At 37.3% G+C, this 26,328-nt stretch overlaps 1 protein-coding gene across 2 annotated transcripts in view; it reads right to left on the bottom strand.

The window, feature by feature from the left end:
* The window catches only part of GLRA3 (glycine receptor alpha 3), a gene marked incomplete at both ends in the record, with an annotated part of 130,059 nt that overhangs the window by 57,333 nt on the left and 46,398 nt on the right, over positions 1-26,328 (bottom strand). For both annotated transcript variants that reach the window (XM_079773365.1, XM_079773364.1), the window contains 2 exons: positions 2,585-2,667; positions 10,776-10,999. In XM_079773365.1, the coding sequence (XP_079629491.1) occupies positions 2,585-2,667; positions 10,776-10,999 (307 nt within the window). The remainder of the gene's footprint in view (positions 1-2,584; positions 2,668-10,775; positions 11,000-26,328) is intronic.

Raw genomic sequence — 26,328 nt, 5'->3', positions numbered from 1 at the left:
CAGAGTGGTTAGGGGAGATCAGGCAGGCAGGCAGGTGAGTGGTTAGGAGCCAGCGGTCCCGGATTGTGAAAGGGATCAAGTCTAAATTGGCAGTCGGACATCCCCCAAGAGGTCCCAGATTGGAGAGGGTGCAGGCTGGGCTGAGGGACAACCCCCGCCCCCCTGTGCACGAATTTTGTGCACTAGGCCACTAGTGGTAAATAAATGTGTATCTTTTTCTCCTGTTAGTCTATCTTATCTGTTTAATTTTCAGGCTCAGCCAAAAATGTTTAAGAGGGTAAAGATAAAATTTTGCCTCCCCTACAGTATCAACCTCTAATGTTTCTACCTTCTACATCATTCTGCTTTGACCCTATTTTTATTATTTTTGTTTGAAGTATTATGAAACTTTTTACTTTTTAAAAATTTTTTAATTACAGTTTACATTCAATATTATTTCATAGTAGTTTCAGGTATATAACATAATGGTTAGAAATTCATATACTTTACAAAATATTCCTCCTGATATTTCCAGTACCCACCTGGCATCATACATAGTTATTATAATACTAGAGGCCCGGTGCACAAAATTTGTGCACAGGGGGTGTGTGTCCCTCAGCCCAGCCTGTACCCTCTCTAATCTGGGACCCCTAGAGGGATGTCTGACTGCCCGTTTAGGCCCGATCTGACTAGGAATGCAGATTGGTACAGCCACTATGAAAAACAGTATGGAATTTCCTAAAAATTTAAAAATAAAACTGTCATATGACATTTTTGTAAGTAACCTTAGTTCATTTGGCTGAAAGAATCTTTAAGAGCATAATATTGACCAAATCATGTTCTTGCTCCTAAATCTTGGCCTGCTCCTCACTGCCTATTGGGTAACATCCAGCATCTCTGGTTTAGTAATTAGGTCATCAGTTTGCCTTAGACTATTTTGCATGTGATTTTTATCTCAATCTCTTCCCATATACCTAATTTTGCAACCAGGATACTGAATCAGCCTATCCTCAAAATTCCTTTATAATATAGATTTTAAAAAATCTACATTGCTAGAAATCTTTTGTTGCTCCTCGCCATTTTTATTGCTAAGTAGCTCCCCCAACTAAAACTTGATTATTTTATTTTAATCTAATTTAGTACTTTATCCATGAGTATGCTTAATATTTAAGAACTACTTATAAAGTTAATGCATTCAAATTTAACAAGAAAGATATTATTATCAGAGAAATAGCTATTTTCACTTCCTTACTTTAAGAGAACCCAACAGCATGGATGGACCTGGAGAACATTATGCTAAGTGAAATAAGCCTATCCGAGAAAGATAAATATCACATGATCTCACTTATTTGTGGAATCTAATGAACAAAATGAATTGACCAACAAAATAAGACCCAAAGCATGGAGGCATGGAACAGACAGACATACCTCAATGTGGGGGTGAGGGGACAAAGAAGAGATAAACCAAAGAACTTATATATTTATATGCATAGCCCATGGACATGGACAATAGGGTAGTGAAGACCTGGTGGGGTGGGTGGGTAGGGGATGGGTAGAAGGGAGTAAAGGGGGAGAAAGAGGGAGACATCTGTAATACTGTCAACAATAAATGTATATATTTAAAAAAGATAGAGAACCCAATGTAGAGGGTGACCTCATTCCCCCATGAAGTAGGCACGCCATCTAGTGACAGCTCCACCACACTACAAAACTTGCCTCTGAGGCCTGCAAACCCGAAGATCCACCTTTACATTTTCCTCAAGGAATAGATCAAAATGAAACTTTAAAAAAAGATATAATATAGTACCATAAGAAAAAGTATTGAATAATATTTTGTATGGCATTAAAATTAAACATGCATACCAATTAATTTAGGGTTGACTATATATAGATAAGTTCAGAGAAACAGAAGGACTTGAAATTTTTATGTGTTGACATTAATCAGTGATGTGTTTGGATCCACTCTGAAAGAAGAAATTTTTTTTAAAAAAATGTCTGTTAGCTTGGCTGAATCTCGGATAAAGTGTGAAAATTTTCTTTTTCCCCAAGATGACAAATATAACAAACCCTGCAGAGTATACTCTGAATAAATGTTAGCTGAGGAACAGCATAATGGTTCAGAGTAGCACAGACTTTGGAGCCAGGTGGTTTGTTGTGACAACCTTCATGAACTGGAGCACAAACCTCAATTGCTCAGAATGTCCATTTCACATCTGGAAACATGGCAATAACAATATCTTCATGGTATGAGAAATAATATATGCAAACTATTTGGTCTATAGCAGGTAGTCAGCAAAAAAGTGATCGTTTGGTTTTAATGATTATTACCCTTTTACCTTTGATAATTTGTATAGAGACATAAAACTGCTTTTCAAGCTTAAAAACTATTATTCCTAGGTCCCCAATTTTTTTCCTTATCATAGCATAGAGTGCACGTGTTGATAGGCATTATGACTCTCAATACCTGGTGAGAGATACCATGCTTATTTAGTAAATATCTGACAACAACAATTACAAAATAAATTATCTATAGAATACATTAAAAACCTTTTATATTGACTATATGTTTTAAAGTATTCAGAAAAAGTAAGTTGTTTGTACTTACAACTCTCCAGTTGCATTATGCACGTTTGCACATCCATTGGAAAATTCTTGAGATCCATTGGACAGGAAAGTGTTAATGTCAATCTGAAGAAATTCAAAGCAATTATTCTTAAAAGAAAATTATGACACCCTATGAATGTTATATTGTCCAAGGGTACAATTGGAAAGCAAAATTGCTGTCAGTAGTGACTAATGTTTAGTCAAATAAAATTTGTTCCAAGTTGGCTGTTATTTATACTGAAACAGCTATACCTTTACACTGAGTGGCCAGATTATCATGATCTCTGAACACATAGTAGTCTGGACACTCTATATATATATTAGAGGCCCAGTGAATGAATTTGTGCATGGGTGGGGTCTAGCCAGCCTGGCCAGGGGGAGGGGCCATAGGCAGTTGGCCAGCCTGCCTGCTGGTCAAACTCCTGGTCGAGGGGACAATTTGCATATTATCCTTTTATTATATAGGATATACACTGAGTGGCCACATTATTATGCGTTCAGAGATCATAATAATATGGCCACTCAGTGTATATATAAATCTGATTTGGGGCGGGGGGAGAAGAGCTGTATATTTAAACATCCAATCACATATATTTATCTATCTTTTTTTCCCCTTTAGAGATGGCTATAGACGTCTGAAAGAAGTCTTTATTTCCAGAAGAGACCTTCAAAAAAGAAATTTGAGAGTGAGATCGATAAAATGAATACCAAATGCCAAAGAACACACTTTGCCCAAATCACATGGAGCATATTTGAGGAGGCAAGTATATCCTGGGAACTGGAGTTCTAAATGTGGTAAGTTGGAGTGCAGAGAAGCAATCCTGTGTGACAACTCCCTGTCATTTTGTAACTGCATCAAAGAAGTTGTTATGAATATCCAGCAGTCTTCAGCAGGGGAATAAACTCTGAATCTACTCCCTAGAATTGTCAAGTCCTACCTTGAACTAACAATTCTAGGTGATAAAATGGGGTTTCCCACTGTGGGACTAGGGCATGTCACCAGGTCTTATCAGGGTCAAGTAACAGCCCTCTAGAATAGGTGTGACATCTTTCTATGTTCACCAAACAACTTCTGATTTGGCTTCACGCCAAGTGACTTGGATGGTGTACACCACCACTTTCCTCTTCCAGAAAGTATTTGAATGTTGGCATTCCAAACCATTCGTCACTCTCGAATTTATTTATTTTTTATTGGAAAAGTTTATTACCAAGATATCTTCAGGGATTACCAAGACTTTGTAGTTCCTGGACCTGAGAAAAATACACCCAGATCTAATCAAACCCAAGTTTATTCAAAGCAAGTTCTTTTCTGAGAACTCTCTGGCCAGCCCCTCTCATTGCAAGTGTTCCCAGTGAAATTCGGTATATTGATGAGCGCCCAGGGCGGAGTTGTTTACTTAAACTTTATGACCATAGGCAGATTACTTCACCCTGTAATGGTTCAGTTTTCACCTCTCTAACATGAAGAAATGACAGTATCTGTTCTGGAGAGGTGTGATAAATATGTTAGTAATACATGTAAAGCACTTAGATAAGTGCTTACATGTAGCAAACACTCAATAAATATTAGTAACTAAGGGTTACTAGTACATTCTACCACTCTCAGCCTTCCCTATCTTCCCCTCCCCCAAATTATATAGGATGGGCACAAAATGACTGGATTAAATCACATATAAAAATGTAAGCTTTTGCAAAAGTAATTACCAGCTCTAGTAAATGGAACCACATTTTCCAAAATGGCATTACGATACAGACCATGCATTAAAGTTGCAATGGTGTGTGTTCTACAGTGAATACTCTCCGTGAGATCCAATGAACATAGTCTGAGAGACATAAATGAACAGACATGTGACATTGCTAACTGTTTAAGATTCCCGGGAGGGTCATTTGACAGTTCACTCAAGTCAGAGTCTATAACACACGAACGTAATTCATAGAGTTCACAATTCAAAAGCAATTTTCTCCTGGCTCAGCTAGGTTGAGTGAGTCTGTAAGCATGATTTTGTAGATTTGCAAAGTTCTCCCTTAAAAAGGCAATTGTAAAATCAGTTGGACACGATGTTCTCTGTCTTGAGAAAGGGTTTATTAGAGGTGTGTGCACAAGTACGTTTTGAGTGTATGGACATTAATTTTCCAGACATCCAAGGCCCACTGGCCAGCCAGCTCCAAATTTTGGCTTGTAGAATGAACTCTGTGACCTTTTGTACGGAAGTAAATAGCATTCTGAGAACCTTTTCCAGGCTCTCACCATGCGTGTGATGTCAAATTCATATCCTGGCTATTTTTCTGGCATAAAATGAGAGACATTACATAATTCTTTTTTTTTAAAAAAGTGCTTGAAAGGAATTATTTGGGAAAGAAAAACACTAGAACTCATCATAAATCACATCCTGAAAAACATTTATTTATTGACACTTGTTTTGTTTAAGACAGGACACAATTGCTTCTTTAACAGCATATGAATGAAAAAATATGTGTCAATGTGGTGGGTGTGATATTGAATTTCTTCATCAAAACATTACAAGTAAATTGTGATTTGTCCTGACCACATCAAAAGAAAATGAAATCAAAAGGTAATTAATCACATTCTACTGTTTTGGAAATGAGAATCTTTGTGGTGAGAGAGGACACTGAGTTCTCGTTCTGGGACAAGACACATAAACAGGATATGGCGTTTTTAATTTTGTCCTAAGAAGTCTTGGCTTAGTGAAGTAGTAATGTTAAAAAGGATGACTATAATCTGTGACAATTGACCTCATTAAAATTGACGTTACCCATTTTTTTGAGCAAGCATTGCCTTAGAGTATGCTGTCTATCTCAACCATTAATTGAAGTATTAAAAAAAATGCTTTATCACTCCATTTTATGCTCTTTATGAACATAAGAAGTATTTTTATGAGTTTCTAATATTTCTAAATTTAGTGTTATAAGGACAATGGCAAGAATCCATATAGGGCTAATTTGAGGATTCTGGAAAATATCAGAATTTAAGCCTTTTTTTTTTTTTGGTTTTGTGGTTTAGTTTTTTTTGTTCAGTTTAGTTTTTTGTTCTCTTTTTAGAAATATAAAATTAACAACTCAATGCCTATTATATGCCAGGTAGTATGCTGGGTGCTTTACATATATTATTTCAGGCACACAAACTAATCTATAGTGACAAAAAGCAAATCTGTGGTGCCTCTGAGATGGGGGAGTAGGACAGGGTTTGAGGGGCAGGGATTATAAGGGTTGTGAACAAACTTTTGAGAGTGATACATACATCCACTATCTTGATTGTGCTGATGATTTCATGAAAGTATAATACACATGTTGAAACTTATCAAATTGTACCCTTTAAATATTTGTAGTTTGCTACAATTCAATAAAGCTGGATTTTAATTAAAAACAAAATAATTTTTTTTTCAAGTAAAGAGACTTGCTCCAAGTCACAGCTAGTAAATTGTAGAGGCTTGATTTGGGTTGGGAGACATCTTGCTAGGTGTACCAAGACCACAAGGCTTTGACTATTCCTTTACCTTTGTCATTTCTTAGGGTTGTTGATACAGCTGCTAATTTTGAGGGATGTGATAATGTTGTTCCCCAGAAGAAAGAGAAGGCTGACTTGTATTTTGCTATAAAAGCCCCAAAATCCATGTTTCATAGCTGTGAGTCAGATCCTTGGCGTGTGTTATATTCATCTGGGCCTGTTTCATGGTTCCAATGAGACTTGAGAACAAGGGACAAGTAAGGCAAATATGGGGATGCTTGTGTTGCTTTCTGGCAGTGAGTAATAAATTCCTTTGTCTCCAACCCAGGAATTTTGTGTCCTCAGTCAGCACCCACTAATCATATATTGGACTTGAATTGATGTTCTGCTTTTCAAATCATTTCTCTGTTTTCTATTTCTTGGTATCTTGCTTCTACGTCTTGGGAGACTTCTTCACTTCATCATTCCAAGTATTCTACTATTTCCCCCCACACACGCACTTTGGTTTACTATTTGTTCTTATTATGCTCTGAATGACTCATTTTCCTTTCCTAGAAGTATCTTATTTCATGTATCCAGTTGTCTCATCTGTCCAGAGGATTTTTTTTTATGGTCTCTGCTGCTCCCTGCACTTCCCCTTAAATCATTCATCTCCTTCTGTTTCTTTAATTTTCCTCTTTTATCTTTATTTTCTTTGCATGTTTCTTCTGACATCTTTTTTTTTATTCTTGATAATATTATAAGATGTCCTCAAATGTCTGTTTATATATAAGAACAAAGCACCAAAAACTATTTGGAGCTCAATTAGTAGTGGATAGTTCATTGAGTAATAAATAGTCTTATCTGTAAGATGATTACATGACCACCATTTTTCATTGGAGGTTCCCCAAATGTCAATATCTGTATTTTTTTCTGTTGGGCAAGTTAATTTCTCCAGAGGTGTATTCTTCTGACTACTGCTCAGTAAAAGTTTCGATCTGATTTTCAGCATTTTAGGGAGGACAAGGGTATCACCATTTAGTGTATCCCTTGCAATCCTTATTTTCTTGGTAAGATGCTTATGACAGACCCAGCTGTGCCTGAAGTCCCTACGTGTGAAGTTCTTGGCACAAGCTCTCTGAGGTTTTCTGTCTTGCTTTCTGCTCTGGTCAGAAGGCAAAAAGGCAGCCCCTCATCTAAAGGATATACTAGTAGATGAGGAAAATTAGGAATAGAAAGCTCGCTGATGTTACTACAAATTTTAAGTTGATTCTTTTTCTGTGATCTCTTGTCTAGTACCTACTTTCTGAAGTCCTCGCTGCCTCAAATTTCTAAAAGTTTGAGGGTAATATTTCTTCCTTTTGAATTTTCTCACTTTGGCTTAGATTTCAGCTATCTCTGTCTGTTAAGTCAGTTTTCCCGAGTGCCTTCACTTTCAAGCTTCCTAAAATTTGTTGTCATCATTCATCTGTCACAGTCTTCTTTTCCATTCCTTTCACTCTCCTGTGTGTCAATGCCATTTTATTCCTTATTTAGTTTATTTCTTTGTTTTAGTGGGTTGAAGGAGAAAGTACAGATAAATGGATAAGTTAAATAGGTCAGGTTTGCCAGGACATTCTGCTTCTTTCTTAAAACAACTAGGAAAGCCAGATCTCTCATGAAACATCACAGATGCTCCATTTGTAAATTGAATGAGATTTTTTTTTCTAGCACAACTTTTGTTAACAAAGAAACTGTTTGCCAATTGAAGATTTCAAAGTACTGTGAGATTTCCAAAAACAACTCATAGAAAAACAAATTTAGTCTTTGATCATGTGAGCCAGGATATAGCAAGCAAAAACTGGGAGCTGGGAGACATCATCCTGTTTCATCTGAATTCATATCGAAAAGACAAAAATGCAATTCTGAATTATTCCATAATTTTCCTCAAAATATTAGAAGAAATGTGAGCAAGTCATAATGTATGGCATCATTTTCCAATTCCAATAAGATGGTAAAAAACTAAATATCCATAATCATATAGCACACACACACACATTATATTTCCATTCTATTGATGAAAATATTCTTGACATCATGATTGCAAAATGATTATTTCATGCCATCTGGTGATGTATTCTTGCAGCCACCTTTATTCCTACCCAAATTCAATCATTTATTTCCATAGTTGGTTATTTTCTACCAGTTGTTGGGCATCCTTCTGAACTCTTGCATGGATTTACATAGATGTGTATTTTTACATACACAGTTATGCTTACTTATATAGAGTGTTTTAAGTACAAATAATCATAAAACACTTCTCTTGAATTTAAATATATTTTGGAGGCCTTCTCTTATGAATAACTTTAGATCTATCTCATGCAGAATGTTTCATGATATGGGACTATCATTGTGTTCTACTTTATTCTTATTAGTGAATATTTAGGGGACCTTTTTGCTGTTGCCATTTCTGTGGTGAAGTGGGCATCTTTGTAAATGTATCTTCTGTGTACATAAACACATAAGTAATGTAAATTCCTAGAAGTAAAATTGCTGAGTTGAAGAATAAATGAATTTTATATTTTTATATATCATAAAAAACATATTTCCAAAGAGTTAATGTCAAGTCATATGCCCACAAAAAAGGGTATTAGACAACACTAAATATTACCTGTCTTGCTAATTTATGCCCATACATTTATTTTTTAAAGTTTTCTTATCTTTTGCTTTTCATTCCCCCCTACATCAATGTTATAATTCTTGCTTCAACTGTCAAATATGAAGAAAACTCAAGATGAGAAGAAACATCTATCATTGTATTTACTTATATTTTTGCTTAGTTTCCTTTCTACCTTCTATGTTCCAATGTTCCTTCTTTTTCTTTTTTCTTTTTATTCTCATTGCCATTTATTCTCTCTATACCATCCCCCCAATGGACGGTATAGAGAGAATAAATGGCATTTTATTGTTTCCTTTCTGTTTGAAATACTTCTGTAGCTACACTTTTAAGATAGGTCTACATGTGACAAATTCTCTTAGTATTCTTTTATTTAAAAATATGATTTCCCCTTCATTCTTTTTTTAAAATATATTTTATTGATTTTTTACAGAGAGGAAGGGAGAGGGATAGAGAGTTAGAAACATCAATCAACAGCCTCCTGCACCTCCCCGCCCCCCCCACTGGGGATGTGCCCGCAACCAAGGTACATGCCCTTGACAAGAATCAAACCTGGGACCTTTCAGTCCACAGGCCGACACTCTATCCACTGAGCCAAACCGGTTTTGGCTGACTTCCCCTTCATTCTTGATGGATATTTTCAGTGAGTACAGGATCCTAGGATGACAGTTCTTTTCTTTAGCACTTAAAAAAATGTGTCAATCCTTTCTGGCCTCCATGATTTGTGATGAAAAAGTCTAATAGTTTTTCCCCCATAGGTAAAGTATTGTTACTCTCCAAATGCTTTTAAAATTTTTATTTAGTTTTCAAAAGTTTGTCTGTAATGTGACTTGGTATAAATATCTTTGGGAGTCATTCAATACCTGAGATCTGGAGGTTTAAGCCTTTTATAGAATTTACAAATATTTCAGCCTTTAATTCCTCTAATATATTTTTTAGCTTTATACCCTATTCTTCCTCTCTATCTGAGACTCTGATGACATGAATGTTAGGATTTTTATTATACTCCATGCATTATAATAATGTTGTTTCCGCAGGTTCCAAGTCCTTACTTTTCTTATGGCTACTATTGGGAGTCTTTTTAAGTTTGTTATATATATTGTGTGTAGGGTTCTTAGTTATATTTAACAGAATGAATAGAGACCATATGTCTGTTCCATCTTCCCACTATCTTTTGATTCTTATACTTTTAATAGTAATTTTCCAAAACGGTTCAAAATTCTCTTGCTTACACCTGGGATTTGCCATTAAGTCATTTATTCATTTGGAAGCATAGGGATAAATTACTGATGACGTCTGAAATCTTCCTTTATATCTTATGTAGCAATGAATTATTCAGGATTATGTTAACACATATTAGACAGTTTTTTTTTTTGTTGTTGTTGTTTTTTTCATATTAGACAGTTTTTAGCAATGTGACAAAAGTGTCAGAGTAGAGTGATGTCGCCTTGTCACCCTTAGGAAGTAATGTATGTATTAAAAGGAAATTTATTCACATGAAATAGGAAAATATGAAAAACATAATACATTAGCATGATGTTTGTGTTTTGGTATTAATTATTGTTATATTTTGGTATTTGTTTTAAAAGGCTACATGATCTTCTAAGAATTAACTTCTAAATAATTAAAATGCAAATAAAATCTTTTCTAAAGGATAGTCAGAGAAGCTCAGGAAATCTAAAAAAAATACGTATTGTTGAAAAATAATTTATGGGAAATGGATCTCAGAGAAACAAATTCCTATATTTCTTTACCTATAAATAGTACAAGAGTATGCATACATAAAAATATAATCACAATGTATGATTTGGCTACCATTTCATTTGCCCTTAAATCTCTCACTGACCTGGCTGATTAATAACCTGGGCTACTTGTTAAAAAAGCGGATTTCCAAGAATTATTCATACAGTTTCTGGATCTAAAACTTGGGTCTGCTATTGTTGATTAGACATATTTGGAAATAGTACATTAAAGGAATTTAAGTGGAACAATGAAAGCAGTTAATCAAAAATTTCAAAACACTCAATAAAAGCAAATAAAGAAAACCCAATACTTTTCCACCAAAACCAGGAATTTAAGTCTGTGACTCACCTTATTGAATAAAGAACATTTCCATTCTTGAAAATTCTTAATAGTTTGTTGTCTGTAGTAACTTCGTGAAAGTTGGCACCCTTTTCATTGGCAAAGAACAGGTCAGGTTTCCAAATGGAGTCCAACATGGAAGGGTCTAGGTCTAAAGAGTCATCAGGATATTCACTATATGCAAGGCGAGGATCGTTCCATTTCTGACGAAGAAAGATATTCACTCTGTAATCCTGCAATAAAAGAAGGAAAAGCGGGGATGGGGGGGGGGGAGACTTCTGCTTTAAAGAGTTTAGAATCTTATGTGCTATTTTGGAGGGCTTCTCTGAATTATAACAAAAGCTACTGACATTCTTGTGAGCCTTCCATCCCACACGATCATCACTGATTATTACCGACAAGAGTCATTTTTATTTCTGAGGCTTTCCCCGAGTTCTCAGTGATCTATAAGCCTCCAAAGAAATGGTCACAGAGGAGCACAATTTTATCATACGTATGTTTTGTGGTTCTATTCAAAACTCACTCTGCTGGTTTGTCAGAGTAAAATATTGGTCTGCTTGCTACCTGACACCTGGAGTAAAATATTTTCAGCTTTGCATTTATTTTCTAGAACCATTTCTTTTAGTGGGTATCTAAGAGCATCTGGAAGGCCTTTAGTGAAATTTTCTTGAAAGCTCTCTGTTTTACAAAAATGACCATATATACTTTTTGATAATGAAGACACATATTCTCATGTTTAATATAGCATGTAAATTCTATAAAATAGGTGACTTGGGAAAAATAACAGGTGACTTTAGAGTAATAAAAGAATAATAAAGGCACATTATTGCCAGCAATTCTTTAAAAAGATTTAGCTCATGAGATATCCAAATTAGACCTTTCATAGTTAAGTTAAAAAGGGAAAGAGTCACTGATTTCAGCCAAATTCTTGTTCACAAATTCTGGACTAATGTATAAAATGAAAAGACTGATAGCTAGGTGTCATAGATAATGCTTATATCCATATACTGTGTACACATTACAAATATAACTTTTGCCTTAGATTTTTGAAATGAGCAAATAAACATGTAAATTTCATTGCAAGCATGAGTAATGTGAACATTTTTAGAAAGCTTCATTTGCATGAAAAAATAGGCTGAAGACATTCAGAGAAACTGAACACTAGTTTTTATCTATTTTTTTATTCCTTGAATACCAAATTATTACTTGTCAGAATATAGTAACCAAGCAATCACAAAGGATGTTTCCATAATATTAGACCTGGTAGATGGTTTATCTTGCAGGTAGGTCTAATTCAGAGTGTGTAGTGAATGTAACAAATCTGTATGTTCCCTTAATCATTTTTTGTGCCCCGAGTCCTCTATCTTCTAACTGTAGCTGATGTTACACACCAAAGAACATATTTTCTGCCTGCTAGGTGCCCCATGTATCTTGAAAAGTACCAACGGAGCAGAGTTCACTTCAGCTTCCTTACCATAGAGCTAACGATAGTGTGGAAATCTTACCAACCCGAAGGGTGTGTAGAACCTGTAAATGGGAATATATGAGCGAGCTCCTACCAGACAAGCTCAGGTCATCCTCTCCTGGCTAGAGTTCAGAGTACCATGAAGCACACCTCCAGGGTGGCCAATTCTTGTGTCCCTCACCATTCTGCTGTGTGTGCCTCAGCTCTAACCACCACCAAAAGAGTTGGTGATTAGACTAAAGTCAGTTTCTCTCCACCTTACCTATCGGAGAAGGCTAAAGCAAGACAAGTGATACCTGCCAGGGGAAAAAATAACTGACTAGGAAAGAACTTTCTTTTGGACTATATACAATTGAAGTATTTTTATGCTGTAACCAAGTTATTAACTGAGAACACTCTGTAGTCATTCAGACTGTGAGGATACAATAAAATGAATTTTAAGCTCAGAATGTATAATAAAATTGGGCTCAATCTCTTTATCCCTATGCTATTGATTTAGTGATAAACTTTATAAACACAATCTCAGATCTTCCAAAACACTCTTTGCTCTAAGAGTGAGCTAAAAAAGTCACCGAAGTATCCTTCAAGAAAAAAATCAGCTGTCACCTGTAACCAAAGCCATGTGTTCACCTGCATCCATTGTGCTTTTTCTTTCAATAGCCAGAAACATCTTTGTTTCTGAGCACATTTAAGTATTTTATTTAGGGCCAGGGACCAAAGCAAAACTCAAAAATAACCATCTCCTAAAAACCTAGAAAGTTAAGTTTTAACACTCCTCATAGTTGGGTTTTGCCCTGCTTGCAAATGAACATTATGCTGAGAAGCTTCTCTCTTACACAACCAAAGTCAGCATTTCAAAAAATAATTTTTAAGGCTGATTCTTTATAGCCAACATATCCCATTTATTCCCAGCAACCAATTAGAGTAATTGCTTTTGAATCCTGAATGTGAAAATGTGCAAAGGGTACATAAAATGACATAGTAAAATAATACCACCTTAAAAGAAGTCCTTGCAATGCAATTTGAAATAACTTGCTTATAATGGAAAGACCATGGACTGGAGAAGGAAACAGCTTTGCAAAGCAGAGACTAATGGATGTGTGTGCAGCATATGCAAAAACGTTTTAGATGGACTTATGTAGAACAGTTATATGTGAGTACAAAAAAGGCAATAATAAATATGAGATAATACAGATTGAGAGTGAAATCAATATTTATAGTTCTCATTTCTAAAATCTAGACATATATTGAATTCATAATTCATGATACTTATATGGAATCATAATATTTTAGGACAGAGATATTAATGACCTTCAGAATCATGAGATATACATTGGTGTTGTTTTTAAGCCACTGAATTTGAGTCTGTGGCAATTTGCTAGAGCAGCAATAGCAAACTGATACATTTATATTTTTGAATGGATTTTAATACATGCACATTCTCATTTTTTTTATGAAATATCTACAATAATTCATTCTTTTTGTCAAATAGTTTAGAGCAGTGGTCGGTAAACTGCGGCTCGTGAGCCACATGCGCCTCTTTGGCCCCTTGAGTGTGGCTCTTCCACAAAATACCACGGCCTGGGCGAGTCTATTTTGAAGAAGTGGCATTAGAAGAAGTTTAAGTTTAAAAAATTTGGCTCTCAAAAGAAATTTCAATCGTTGTACTGTTGATATTTGGCTCTGTTGACTAATGAGTTTGCCGACCACTAGTCCAGAGGGCAGAACATTTAAGGCAAACATCCGTGGATTCCTAGCCAAGTGGAAAAATTAACTCAAAATTCTTCCTGTTTTTAGGAGTCCTAATCAGAGATACTGGCTAATTTCAAAAATGATCAGAAAATAGCTTTCTTTTCTCAAAAAAATAAGGACAGAGAGCAAACTCCCTGACCATTACTTCGTTGGTTTACTTTTTGTAAGATTTTCTAATTCTGAAGTACTACACAACATAGGTTTACCATGCATCACAAAGTGCAGAATACTAATACTCAGCAGTGGAATAATTGCTCCAATTTCATCTCCATAATATCCCCCATGTTGCCTGTACCATCTGCTCTACGATCCCCACCACAGGGAGGGTGGTGGGCTGGGACCACTGACTGAAATAATGGCCCATTGGGAAAGTGCCTTCCAGTTACTAAACCAACAGGGGAAAAAGCCATTTTATAAGAACTATTTAGAAGCTCAGAAAGGTTATTCCAAATCTCTCCTTGACTGCTTCAGTATCCATATGTTTATATATTCTCTAGAAAAGGGCAGCATCACTTTTTAATCATGAAGAATTTTAAAGGAAACCTAGTTATGTACCAATTATGGGAAATACAAAGTGAAGAATTCACAAAAAGTAAAGTAGACTCTCAAAAATTTGTAGAATATTAAATATAAATAAAATGCATCCCTGTTTTGTAGAACTTGAGAGCATTTTTATAATAATAGTATTTAAAGGAAATAATCATTATTAAAATTCATCTAATCTATACTAATAAAAGGCTAGGTGGTCGTCATTCACTCACGCCATCACAATCCATCACCAGGGTGGGCAGGGCTTGACGCTGAGTGCGCGGTGCAGGTGCGGGTCCTGGTAGCTGCTCAGCGCAGCTTCCACTGGGGGTCCTGTGGCCCCGCACATGCCGCGGAGGTGGGACCCCCTGCTCTGGCCTACCTCTTTGGGGCAGTCCATTGAGGAGCCCCAGATGGGTGGGCGGGGCCCACCTCTTTGGGGCAGTCGATCACAGGGCTCCCGTGCTGTGAGAGGGCACAGGCCAGGCTGGGGGGACACCCCCCTCCAGTGCACAAATTTTGTGCATCAGGCCACTAATTTATTAGGATTGGTCAGAACAAACGTGTGTTGAATCAGTGAAATAACATTCTATATGTCTCATCTAGGAAACTGTGTTTAAATATAAGATTGATTCTAGTCCTTTCAGGCTGCTATAACAAAATACCATAGACCAGGTGCCTTATAAACAATGAACGTTTATTACTCGCTGTTCTGAAGGCTGGAAGTCTGAGATTAGGGTGCCAATAAGTGAGGGTTCTCCTCTGGGTTGCAGACTTCTCATTGTATTGTCCCATGGCAGAAGGTGATGGGAGCTCTATGGGATCTCTTTATGAGAGCACTAATCCCATTCATGTGTGTTCCAACCCTCAAGACTCAAGCACCTCCCAAATGTCCCACCTACTAATAATACCAAGCCCTTTGCGGGGACTGGGATTTCAACATATGAACTGAGGGGGACGAAAAACAAGCAATAGCAAGATAGAAAATTAAACCACTGGCAAAACAATAAAAAGATATACAGTTAACTCTTGAACAATACAAGGTGGTAGAGTGCCACCCCCCGTAGTTAAAAATCCAGGTATAACTTTTTACTCCCCCCAAACCTAACTAAAGATAGCCCTTCGCATCAGCAGGTTTTGCATTCACAGGTTTTGCATCTGCAGATTCAACCAACCAAAGATCAAAAATAGTATTTTCCATCTGTGGCTGGGAATCCACGATGGGAAAGAGTAGTTGGGGATGTGTAAATACTGGTTTTGATCCTGAGTTGGTTGAATCCACTATGCGAAACTGGGATAGGAAGGGCCAAATCTATGGAAAAAAACCCTGTGTTTAAGTGCACACACTCAGTTCAAGACCATGTTCTTGAAGGATCAGCTCTATTTCATTCAGAACACTGTGCAGTGCTTGATTTCTGGAGAGGTAAACTTAGTTCATTGGATTATTATTCCAGAAGTCAGTAGAGATTTATTCCAACTAATATCATTTATTCAGTTTGGGCATGCCTGGATTTAAAGGTAAAGACTTACACAGAGCCAGAAACTGCTTCCTTTTATTGAAAAAAAATAGTAATTTATGCAGCTCTTTGGGTGTAAGGTAACAAGTTATTTCAGCCTTAATGTGCTCATGGCAGTGCTCCCCGAGACCCCACTTACCTAGAGACACCCTTCTGCCTCCCAACGCTCACTTCTTGCATTCCTACTCAATTCCCCTTGGCAAATTCCATGCCCAGTTCTCAGCCTTCTCACAAATGGGGCTAGATAGCCAGGAAGAATGCTCTCTCTCCCCTTCATAGCAAGTTGTGCCAACAAACCTGTAGATAAGGGGGTGGGGTGGGAGGGATGACATGATTTCCTGCCTCATGTTTCTGCCCAAATCAGTTCCTAAACTTCTGTCCACTTCATTTTGTATTCCAACAAGTAGGAAAAGAAAGTTTATATGTTTCCTCTGGTTTAGGCAACATAGACTTGGAAATTCTGTTACTACTACTTTCATCCATGACCCAAAATTTACAGAGTGGCCAGATTATTATGATCTCTGAACGCATAATAATCTGGCCACTCAGTGTGTGTGTGTGTGTGTGTGTGTGTGTGTGTGTGTGTGTGTATTAGAGGCCCGGTGCCAGGGGGAGGGGACATTGGCGGTTGGCCAGCCTGCCTGCTGGTCGAACTCCTGGTCGAGGGGACAATTTGCATATTATCCTTTTATTATATAGGATATACACTGAGTGGCCAGATTATTATGCGTTCAGAGATCATAATAATCTGGCCACTCACTGTATATTGACATTTATATCCAACATAGAATGTGTTCACTTGTTTGGATTGGCATGTTAAAATGAACATAACCATTTATTTATACATAGCACTTATTAATTTGCAATGTGTGTGTTTAATGACATGTTGGCAATGATCCTCTTATAAAGCAATTATTATTATTTATTTGGGGGACTTCCATTAAACAATTGTTGTTCCATTACTGGAATGTATGATTTGGATCATAAAAAGAGATTTTGGAAAATGAACTATTATTTAGTCTTTGTAACATCCTATTTTCGATCAATGCTACAAAAGCTCTTCAAATCAAACAAGAAATTCTAAGAACCCACTATTAGAACCCACTGGTGTAAACTGTGTTATGTGTCTTATCATATGTGCCTTTTTTTCTTTACTTTACTAGTAAATTTGGTCAAATATATACATATAATCTTTACAATTAGTGACATTTAGTACATTCACAATATTGTGTAACAATCACCACTATCTATTTTCCAGATCATTTCATCACCTCAAAGGAAACCTTGGCCTAAGCTGTTACTTCCCATTCCCCCATCCCTCCAGCCCCTAGCAACCTCTAATCTGCTTTCTATCTCTATATATTTGCCTACTCTGAATATTTTATATCAATAAAATCATATAATATGTGGCTTTTATGTCTGGCCCTTGTACTTAGCATTATATTTCCAAGGTTTATTTTACATCTGTTTTTATTTTTATTTTATTTTTTTAAAATATATCTTATTGATTTTTTACAGAGAGGAAGAGAGAGGGATAGAGAGTTAGAAACATCGATGGGAGAGAAACATCGATCAGCTGCCTCCTGCACACCCCCCACTGGGGATGTGCCCACAACCAAGGTACATGCCCTTGACCGGAATCGAACCTGGGACCTTTCAGTCCGCAGGCCGACACTCTATCCACTGAGCCAAACCGGTTTCGGCTTTACATCTGTTTTTAAATTGTTTTTAAGGACATAGAGATAATCTGTTTCATATACCAAAAAATTGAAAGGTCTCATTGAGAGAATTATAAATGTAAATTGATATAATTTCAAAGAAAAATGTTTTCAGAAATAAATACCATCTACACTAATAAAAGAGTAAGATGCAAATTAACCATACCTTTGTGATGCCCACCAGCCAATCAGGAGTTAGGATGCAAATTAACCCAACAAAGATGGTGGGTTAATTTGCATACGCAGGCACCGAGCAGCCGGGGATGGGGCGTGATGCTTGCGTCGCAGGCATTCCGCACCGCCCCAGCCGCTCCAGGCCTTTGGGCAGCATAGGAAGGTGGAAAGGCAGTTCCAGGGCTGGAGCATAAAGGCGGCTCCAGCCAGAGCAAAGGCAGTGCAGGCAGCCAGCAGAAGGAAGGCCCATTCTTGCACGAATCTTCATGCATTGGGCCTCTAGTAATATAATAATATGTAAAATCACAATCCACCATTAACATAAAAGATGAAGTTAATAACTACTATTAATTGAATGATTACTAACTTTCGGGCATGAAGCTACATGCCTTAGATATAATTTGAAATTGGAAAAATGCTGATTTAAAATTTGCCTTGTTTGTAAGTTTTCAGGAATATTTTTAGACCTAATAGCTTCATCTTACATTACAAGTATTTTTCATGATAGCAAAATCTGACACTGTCAGAGCATCTCTAGTTGTTTCCTACCAATCAGGTCTGATTTTACTATTATATGTAACTAGAGGCCTGGTGCATGAAATTCGTGCATGGCGGGGTCCCTCATTTCAGCCTGCACCCTCTCACAATCCGGGACCACTGGCTCCTAACCGCTTGCCTGCCTGCTGGCCTGATCGCCCCTAACCACTTGCCTGCCTGCCTGATCGCCCCTAATCACTCTGCCTGCCTGCCTGATCACCCCTAACCACTCACCTGTCTGCCTGATTGCCCCTAACCACTCTGCCTGCCTGCCTGATCATCCCTAACCACTCACCTGCCTATATATTAGCCCCTAACTGCTTGCCTGCCTGCCTGATCTCCCCTAACTGCCTCTTCCTCAGCCTCCGCTATGGTGGCTTCCTTTGGAAGGATGTCTGGAAGGTCGTTCAGCTGTCCATTCTAATTAACATATTATGCTTTTATTATTATAGATTTGGGACTAATACTACAGAACTGAATAATAAAGGTAGATTTATTCTGTGCTTATATAACATCAAATATTACTAAAGTAAATAAATTATACAAACTAGTATAATTACCTTAAGTGTTTCCAGTTTAAATATACTGAGATTTTTACTTGTATACCTACAAACTTTTTAATTATATACCTACATCTGTTATTTTGTGGTGATCTTCATACTTCCCTTCACAACTTTGATGAACTATTAAATCACATTTTAATGACACTAGCAGCTTGGGTTTGGGGGAAAGGAATGGTTTAATAAATAAAAGCAAAGGAATAGATATTATTGGCAAAGGATTTTTATTGTATTTGTTTTTACATTTATCTTCAGCAGAAAAAAATGTTCGTGCAAATAAATTATTTCAATGAGTATTTTCAAATTGTTCTTAACACTGAGGCTTGTTACCTTATCACACTTTTACATTTTAATTGATGTTTAAATTTCCAGTGGTTTTTCTGAAAATCCTTTATAGTCTTTTGGCAAGCTTTTGATTCATGAGGGTTCATATTGAATATTACTTACTAATACAGGATGAATATTGAAAGAAAAATAAACTCCCATTTGAAAAGTTTTAGTGAGTTAATTATTATATGTTCAAGATTAAATTAAATTGTCTTTAGAATGAGCTTTCCTTCTGAGCAATCCAGATAATTTTTAATTAGCCATTTGTTGATTTGGAGATTTGCCAAGAAGCTGTGCGGGGGCTACATTTTAAAGCTGTAGAGGAATTAACTTCTTTTAGAAACAATTATTGATTATTGCAGCCTTATTTAGGATGATTCTTGAGAGTAATAGATAAAATTTTGCTTCTTCTGCACCAAATGAAATAACCACTTTAAAGATCTACAACTTATTCTTAAGTACATTACCTAAATAGTACATATGCAACCCACCAAAATCAGAATTAAAAAGAAAATATAATCAATCATTAGGTATTTTACTTCTTGGTAGACAAAACCCACACATTTTAATTCTATCTAATAAAGAGGGAATATGCTAAATGACTGCCACGCCCTCAAAGATGAAGGCGCCCACAGCCACAAGATGGCAATGCCCAGTCCCCTCAGCCCCATCAGGGCGGCAGGCACGTGGCAAGGCTGGGCCTGCCTGCCTCCAGAGTCCCCCAGTCCCCTCAGCCCCCCAGCCGCCCAGGGCTGGCCCCAAGGTGCAGGCAAGCCTCGGATGTCAGCTGCCCCCGCCACCCAGGGCCAGCCTGAGGTGTAGGCAAGCCTCAGATGGCAGCTGCCCAGGGCCGCCTGAGGCTCAGGTAACCAGGGCCGGCTGAGGTTTGCACTGCTGGCAGTGGCAGCAGCAGAGGTGTGATGGGCATCACCTTCCCCTGATTGCTGGGTCGCCTCCTGCCCCTGAGGGCTCCTGGACTGTGAGAGGGGACAGGCCAGGCTGAGGAACCCCCCCTCCAGTGCATGAATTTTCATGCACAGGGCCTCTAGTGTTTCTATATTTACAGATATTTGGGATTATGCTGACACATTTAAAAGTAGTTGGGTATAGGGTTTCATCACAGGCAAAAGATAAGTTGTCAAATTTCCATGAGTTTTTACTTTTCATGAAATAGTTGGCAACCTGTAGGTGTGCTTTCCTATTTGAATTTATAAATTTGAGTACATGCATATTTTATGAAATGCAAATCCTATGGTGGTTTTAGCACAATGTAGATGTTAAAACTTTCAGAAATACTTAAATGTGATTATTTTATTTCTACATTATAGTTTTGTCCTGGTCCATTTCTGAACCTATTGATATATTATTTCCTCTATAAAATTATCTTTCTATTTACATTTGGATACTTTCATGATGGAAAAATCATTTTAACTGATGAGAATACGTGGAATAAATTTTCTTTACCAATCCCATTTTATAGGGCCAGAAACAAAAAGTGAGCTCTCCCTAATTTTTATCGAGGCCTTGAGCTCTCACTGCATGACACACAATATACTGCTTACAACAAATGATACCATCTCAAAGTCAAGGTCTCTTTGAAGGTGGCAGATTATTTTCTCCCAGGCACTATGCCCACCCCAGCTGAATTCCACTGAGTGACTTCTGTTGAAACCATGTACAAAAGTCCCAGGAGACCTGCCCAAACCCCTGACTTATAAAATTAGGAGCTATACTAAAATGTTTGTTTGTATAAGACACTCAGTTTGGGGGTAGTGTGTTATGCAGCAACAACCAAAGTGGAATTAGGTAACTGGAAATGGGTGCTGCAGTAAGAAAATAACTTAACCCATGTGCAATGGACTTTGGGACCAGGCAGCAGGCAGAAGCTTGAAGGTTTTGGAGACTTTTGGGATAGCTGAAAGGATGAGGAGGAAATTGTCATTAGAGTATGGAAAAAACACACAACACCTTTGTTTTGTGGTGGCAGAAAGTTTGACAACACTGTCATCTCAGTAATGTGGGAAATAGAAAATGCAACTAATGAACTATTATATTTGGCTAAGGAGATTCCAAGCAATATCTTACTATTTTAATGGACTCAGGGTGAAGATCTCCAGAGTATGGCTATGAAACTCCTGTATATAGTTCAGAAAATTGAAAAGTTACTTCATAAATTTTCTCAACCAGGAAGCCCACAGAAATGGTGGTAACACTTAGGAAGCCCACAGAAATGGTAAGAGAATTCAATTGGTAGAAACACCATCAGCTTCTATTAAAATGGACATGGACAGTTCAAAGTGCAAACAACTTGTAAGGTTCTCAAATTTCTACTGGTAGGTAGAATGAAAGGAAAATGAGCAGCAAGCATGGCCCATTTTTTACAGAAAAGTAAAGATTACTCAGAACACAGAACCAGGAGCCCAAATGGTGAGTCAAGGTCCAGGAAGAATCATTTCCTGGAAAGGGGACTGGATCCTTGTCATGTAACTGGAGGGATATGCTTGCCCAGACTTTATAATTGCTCTGAATCGGTTGATTCAATGACTACAATGTACTCTTACCCCCACCCCTTTTTATTTATTTATTTTTAAAATATATTTTTATTGATTTCAAAGAGGAAGGGAGAGGGAAAAGAGATAGAAACATCAATGATGAGAGAGAATCATTAATTGGCTGCTCCCTCCCCCAAGTCCGCAACCCGGGCATGTGCCCCTGGCTGGAATCAAACCTGGGAGTCCACAGGCTGATGAACCAAACTGGTGAGGGCTCACCCCCACCCCCCTTTTTTAAATGGGAATGTCTATTGCAGTTATCCTAGGCTTGCATCACCTTTGCATGTTAACTGTATGTGGAGTAGATAACCTGCCTCTTAAATTAACCGATCTTTTGATCAAGAGGAAACATGATCAAGCTCTTCTCTTTGGGAGCTTGATGTTAACTTAGACCCGACAGCAAGAGCCTAGACTTTTTTCTTTTTTTAATCCCTCACCATGCATCTAAAGGAGATGTTTTCATAGATTTTTAGAGAGAGGAAAGAAGGAGGAGGAGGAGGAGGAGGAGGAGGAGGAGGAGGAGGAGGAGGAGGAGGAAGAGGAAGAGGAGGAGGAGAGAGGGCAACATTGACAGTAGGGGGGATCGAACCCAAAACCCAGGTATGTGCCCTGACCAGGAATTGAACTATGACCTTTCGGTGCAAGGGATGGCATTCCAACAAACTGAGCCACACATGCCAGGGCAGTGAAGTAGTTTCTGTTTCAGCCACTGAACACCAGCTGGACCACTATTTGTCACCAGTGGTAAGCTGAAAGAATAGAGCCATGGACTGTTTGGCCTGCTTGTCTTTTAAGGTCATGTATATTTCAATCCTTGAAGGAGAGAACGCTAGTCGTGAATAGAAACCAGTGGTGAAATTTACTAAATTTTTACCTATGACCATCTAAAGTGAAGTATATCATTTTGCCGACCAAGTGCTAAAAGTCCATAGCAAAATATAGTAATGTCATAGGCATAAAGGATTCAAGAAATGAGAAGTGGGCTGCCTGTTTCTGTCTGTATTGGGAGTTAAAAGAAAAAATATCCAGCTCAGAAATTTAAATTTGTAGGTTAAGGTATGGCTGGAGAGCCAGAGATTTGTCATGATTTTCCTCAAAGAGTATCTTCTGTAGCTTCAGGGGTAAGGATTGTATGGTTGAAAATTAGAGTCAAAGGATGGCCCTCTGGGCTACTAAACTAGAAAGTGCATTCATTATATTCACTCACTTGCAGGGTGATATATGTGAATGTTAGGGTCCAAATTGGGAAAGAGTGAAATTTCTATTATTGGAATGATAAGACTTGGGAGGATTTGGAAAACTCCAAGCATCTGCAACTGACAGCATGTTTTTGAAAATAGTACCACCAAGCCATATCCTGGTTTATGGGATGGGAATGAGAACAGAGAGAGGACAGGTGTCTGAGCCCTGGCATCTCTCTCCTGGGAGCTTTCCTAGTAGATGGGTTGATCTTCAAGTTCTTGGTGAAGTTTTCAGGAAGTTCTTAAAAGTGTCTTATGAAGAACTTTCCCCCTCAGGAATCTACCTGAGGCACAGTTTCTTCTTGATAAAAAATTACTCTTATACAACCTTAACAAGGAAAAAGAGAAGCTTATCTATCTATCTATCTATCTATCTATCTATCATCTATTGATCTATTTTTTAGTAAACTACACCTTTACAAGACATTCCTCTGGCTACGCCATGATAGTCATGTCTTATGTATTATGTGTATTTCATAAAAGTTTGTTGCCACTGGGCCAGGCTTGAGGATGAACTCCATGGGAAATATTTTGAGAATGATTTTATCAAATAGTGAAAGATATGATGCAATGGTGGTTATATGAGTAAAATGAAAACATTAACATTATCACAGAAGCAGGAAAAGGAAACAAATCTGGCCCATGTGTCAAACATGGAAAATAAATTTGAAACACATCTGAATGTACTTGCAGTTAGTATAGGTGTGTGGGGGGGGGGGGAGGGGCACACATAAAGTTTGGAAAATAACATCTTATAAAAACGTTGAGATTCATATGTTAATAAAGAGAGAATATAATTTAGTCTCCAATCCACACATATTAATAGTTTTGCAAGTAGCTAGGGGGCATAAAAATATATCTCTTTTTCTCTAAGAATACCCAGTGCTTCTGACCTATTTTCTCCTATTGTTCCATATGCTACCAAGCAATGAGGATAGAAATATTGGCCTTGGGCAAGTGTACTCAGGAGCACCCCTATAAATATGTACTTTGGAGAACACATTCTCAGCTAGAACAATATTTTTCCCAAGAGAGCAATAATTGGTTCTCGCTGGGTGAAAAATATCTTACTCCTTGTATGTATAATTCAAAGATCTACATAGAGTATATAAACAGATATACACTATAGAGGAAGTATTAAAACTTCATGGAGAAGGCAATTAGGGGAAAAGATGTCAAAAAAGACTCCTTGGAAAGGCATAATAAAAAAAAAAATGGTTGAGAAACACTGCCTTAGAGAAAACTAAAGCAAAAAAGGAATGCAGAGCATATTCATTTCTGCTGTCAGGTTTTGATTAATCATATTTAATTTTATAGTGCATGGGTGAGGAATAGCAATTATCTTTAGAGCAAGTTAAAGTATGATAAAGAGTGAAATATATTTAGAATCAAAATTTTCAGCCTTTGGGGCTGGGTGAAAAAATGAGGATTAAGAAAAAAAATAAAAAAGCAACTTATAGACAAAGGCAAAAGTATGGTGATTACCAAAGTGGAAAGGGCTAGAGGGAAGCAGAAGATGGTATAGTGGGGATAAATGGTGATGAAAGGAAACTTGACATTGAGTAGTGAACACACAATACAATATACAGGTGCTGTGTTATAGAATTTTACACCTGATAACTATATAATTTTATTAACCAATGTCACCCCAATAAATTCAATTAAGAAAGAAAAATGTTTAGCCATTTTAGTAGCTGCTTCTGGGATGAGTATGTAACGAGTGTATTATACAAGGTATATTAAAATGGTAAATGATTGTCGAAAGACTGAGTGAGCAGAAACCCCAGGAAGCCCTAAGGAGGATAAAAAATTACTCTAGAAAACAAAAAACAGTAAAAGAACAACCTAAAGCAAACAAAATGGCTCCCACCAAAGAAAAGGGTTAAATCTTATCAGCTTAGAGAGGGGTCTGGCTGTTCTCTTACTACTTCTGGGGGAGGGTCGCATGCCAGAGCCCTGGATTCCTGGAAGTCTGTAAGTGAAGCCACTTCCTGCCTAATATCATTAGGGGGATGGAGGCAACTCCAGTGGAGAGAGGAGATGAGAATTCTGTTAGAGGAAAGTAGAGAGGAATTCTTCTCTAATTCCAAAAGTCTGTGGAGAGAAGAATTCCGGTAAGGGCTGGAAGAAACAAGAACTCCCAAATGTCTTCCTTACCCTGAGAAGAAAAATAAGTCTTCATTATCATCTGTACATAAATTGCATGGGTTTCACAGATAAAGGTAGCCCAGGACTTATCTGTGAATATGTGCAGTTTATCTGCTTAATGTTGATATATGTTATAAGCTGATTTTTGTTAATTAAATCTAAAGAGACCATTATGGCAGGATTATTTGTCTTCGGCTTTAGCTAGTCCCTGGAGTGCTGGCAATAGTCCAAGAAAGTCCTAAGGAGAGTTTTAAGAAGACGGTGTAGATTATAGTAATATATACGTGCTAATAAGTCTGTTTCCTCATACTCTCCCATAAAGCAAATAGTTTGTTCTCAAGCCTCCTTGATGAGATTGAGAGAAAAACAGTATTTCTTTTATTTTTAAGACAAAATCTTGAAATATATATATATATACAAATATATATATTTGTATGTATGTGTATATATATATATATACATATATATATATATATATATATATATATATATATATATGTATGTATATTATATATAACTGTCAAATAGGAATTTTCCATTTTCTGACTCCCTAAACAACAGGACTGCTTAACTCTTTGCCTGCATCTGTTCTATTTGACAGGGCACTTGTGGCACAGCCCCGGTGCCCGTCAATCTGGCTTGTTTGAGCGCATCTGAAGCATGGTTAGGGTGGCTTGTTTTGTAGATAGGCTGCTAGTTTTATCGCAGCCACAGAAACATGTCCTCTCACTGGTCTAGAGCATGTCAGTGTTAATGTTCACTCATTTAGCAGTCAGAGATTCAGCATCACAGCTGAAGAGCTATTTGCAATTGTAATTGATTGCCTCCTACTTAACACTAATTGACGTGTTAAATCCACGAGTAAGGAACAAATTATGACTAATGCCAATCATCTTACGGAACACAATTTCCCATCTTGCTGCCCATTTTCTCTTTAGACCTCGAAATTACATTTTGGAGTGTATTCTTTCAGAAAAGCAAATTCTCTGAGAAAAAGGTGCAGGATGGTAAATTCCATGAAGATGAGCACCATTGCTAGGAAC

The sequence above is a fragment of the Cnephaeus nilssonii genome, assembly GCF_951640355.1.
Source record: "Cnephaeus nilssonii genome assembly, chromosome: 5".
Lineage (NCBI taxonomy): Eukaryota > Metazoa > Chordata > Mammalia > Chiroptera > Vespertilionidae > Cnephaeus > Cnephaeus nilssonii.
Note: the sequence above shows the minus strand (reverse complement) of the source record. Positions and strands in the feature narration are given on the sequence as shown.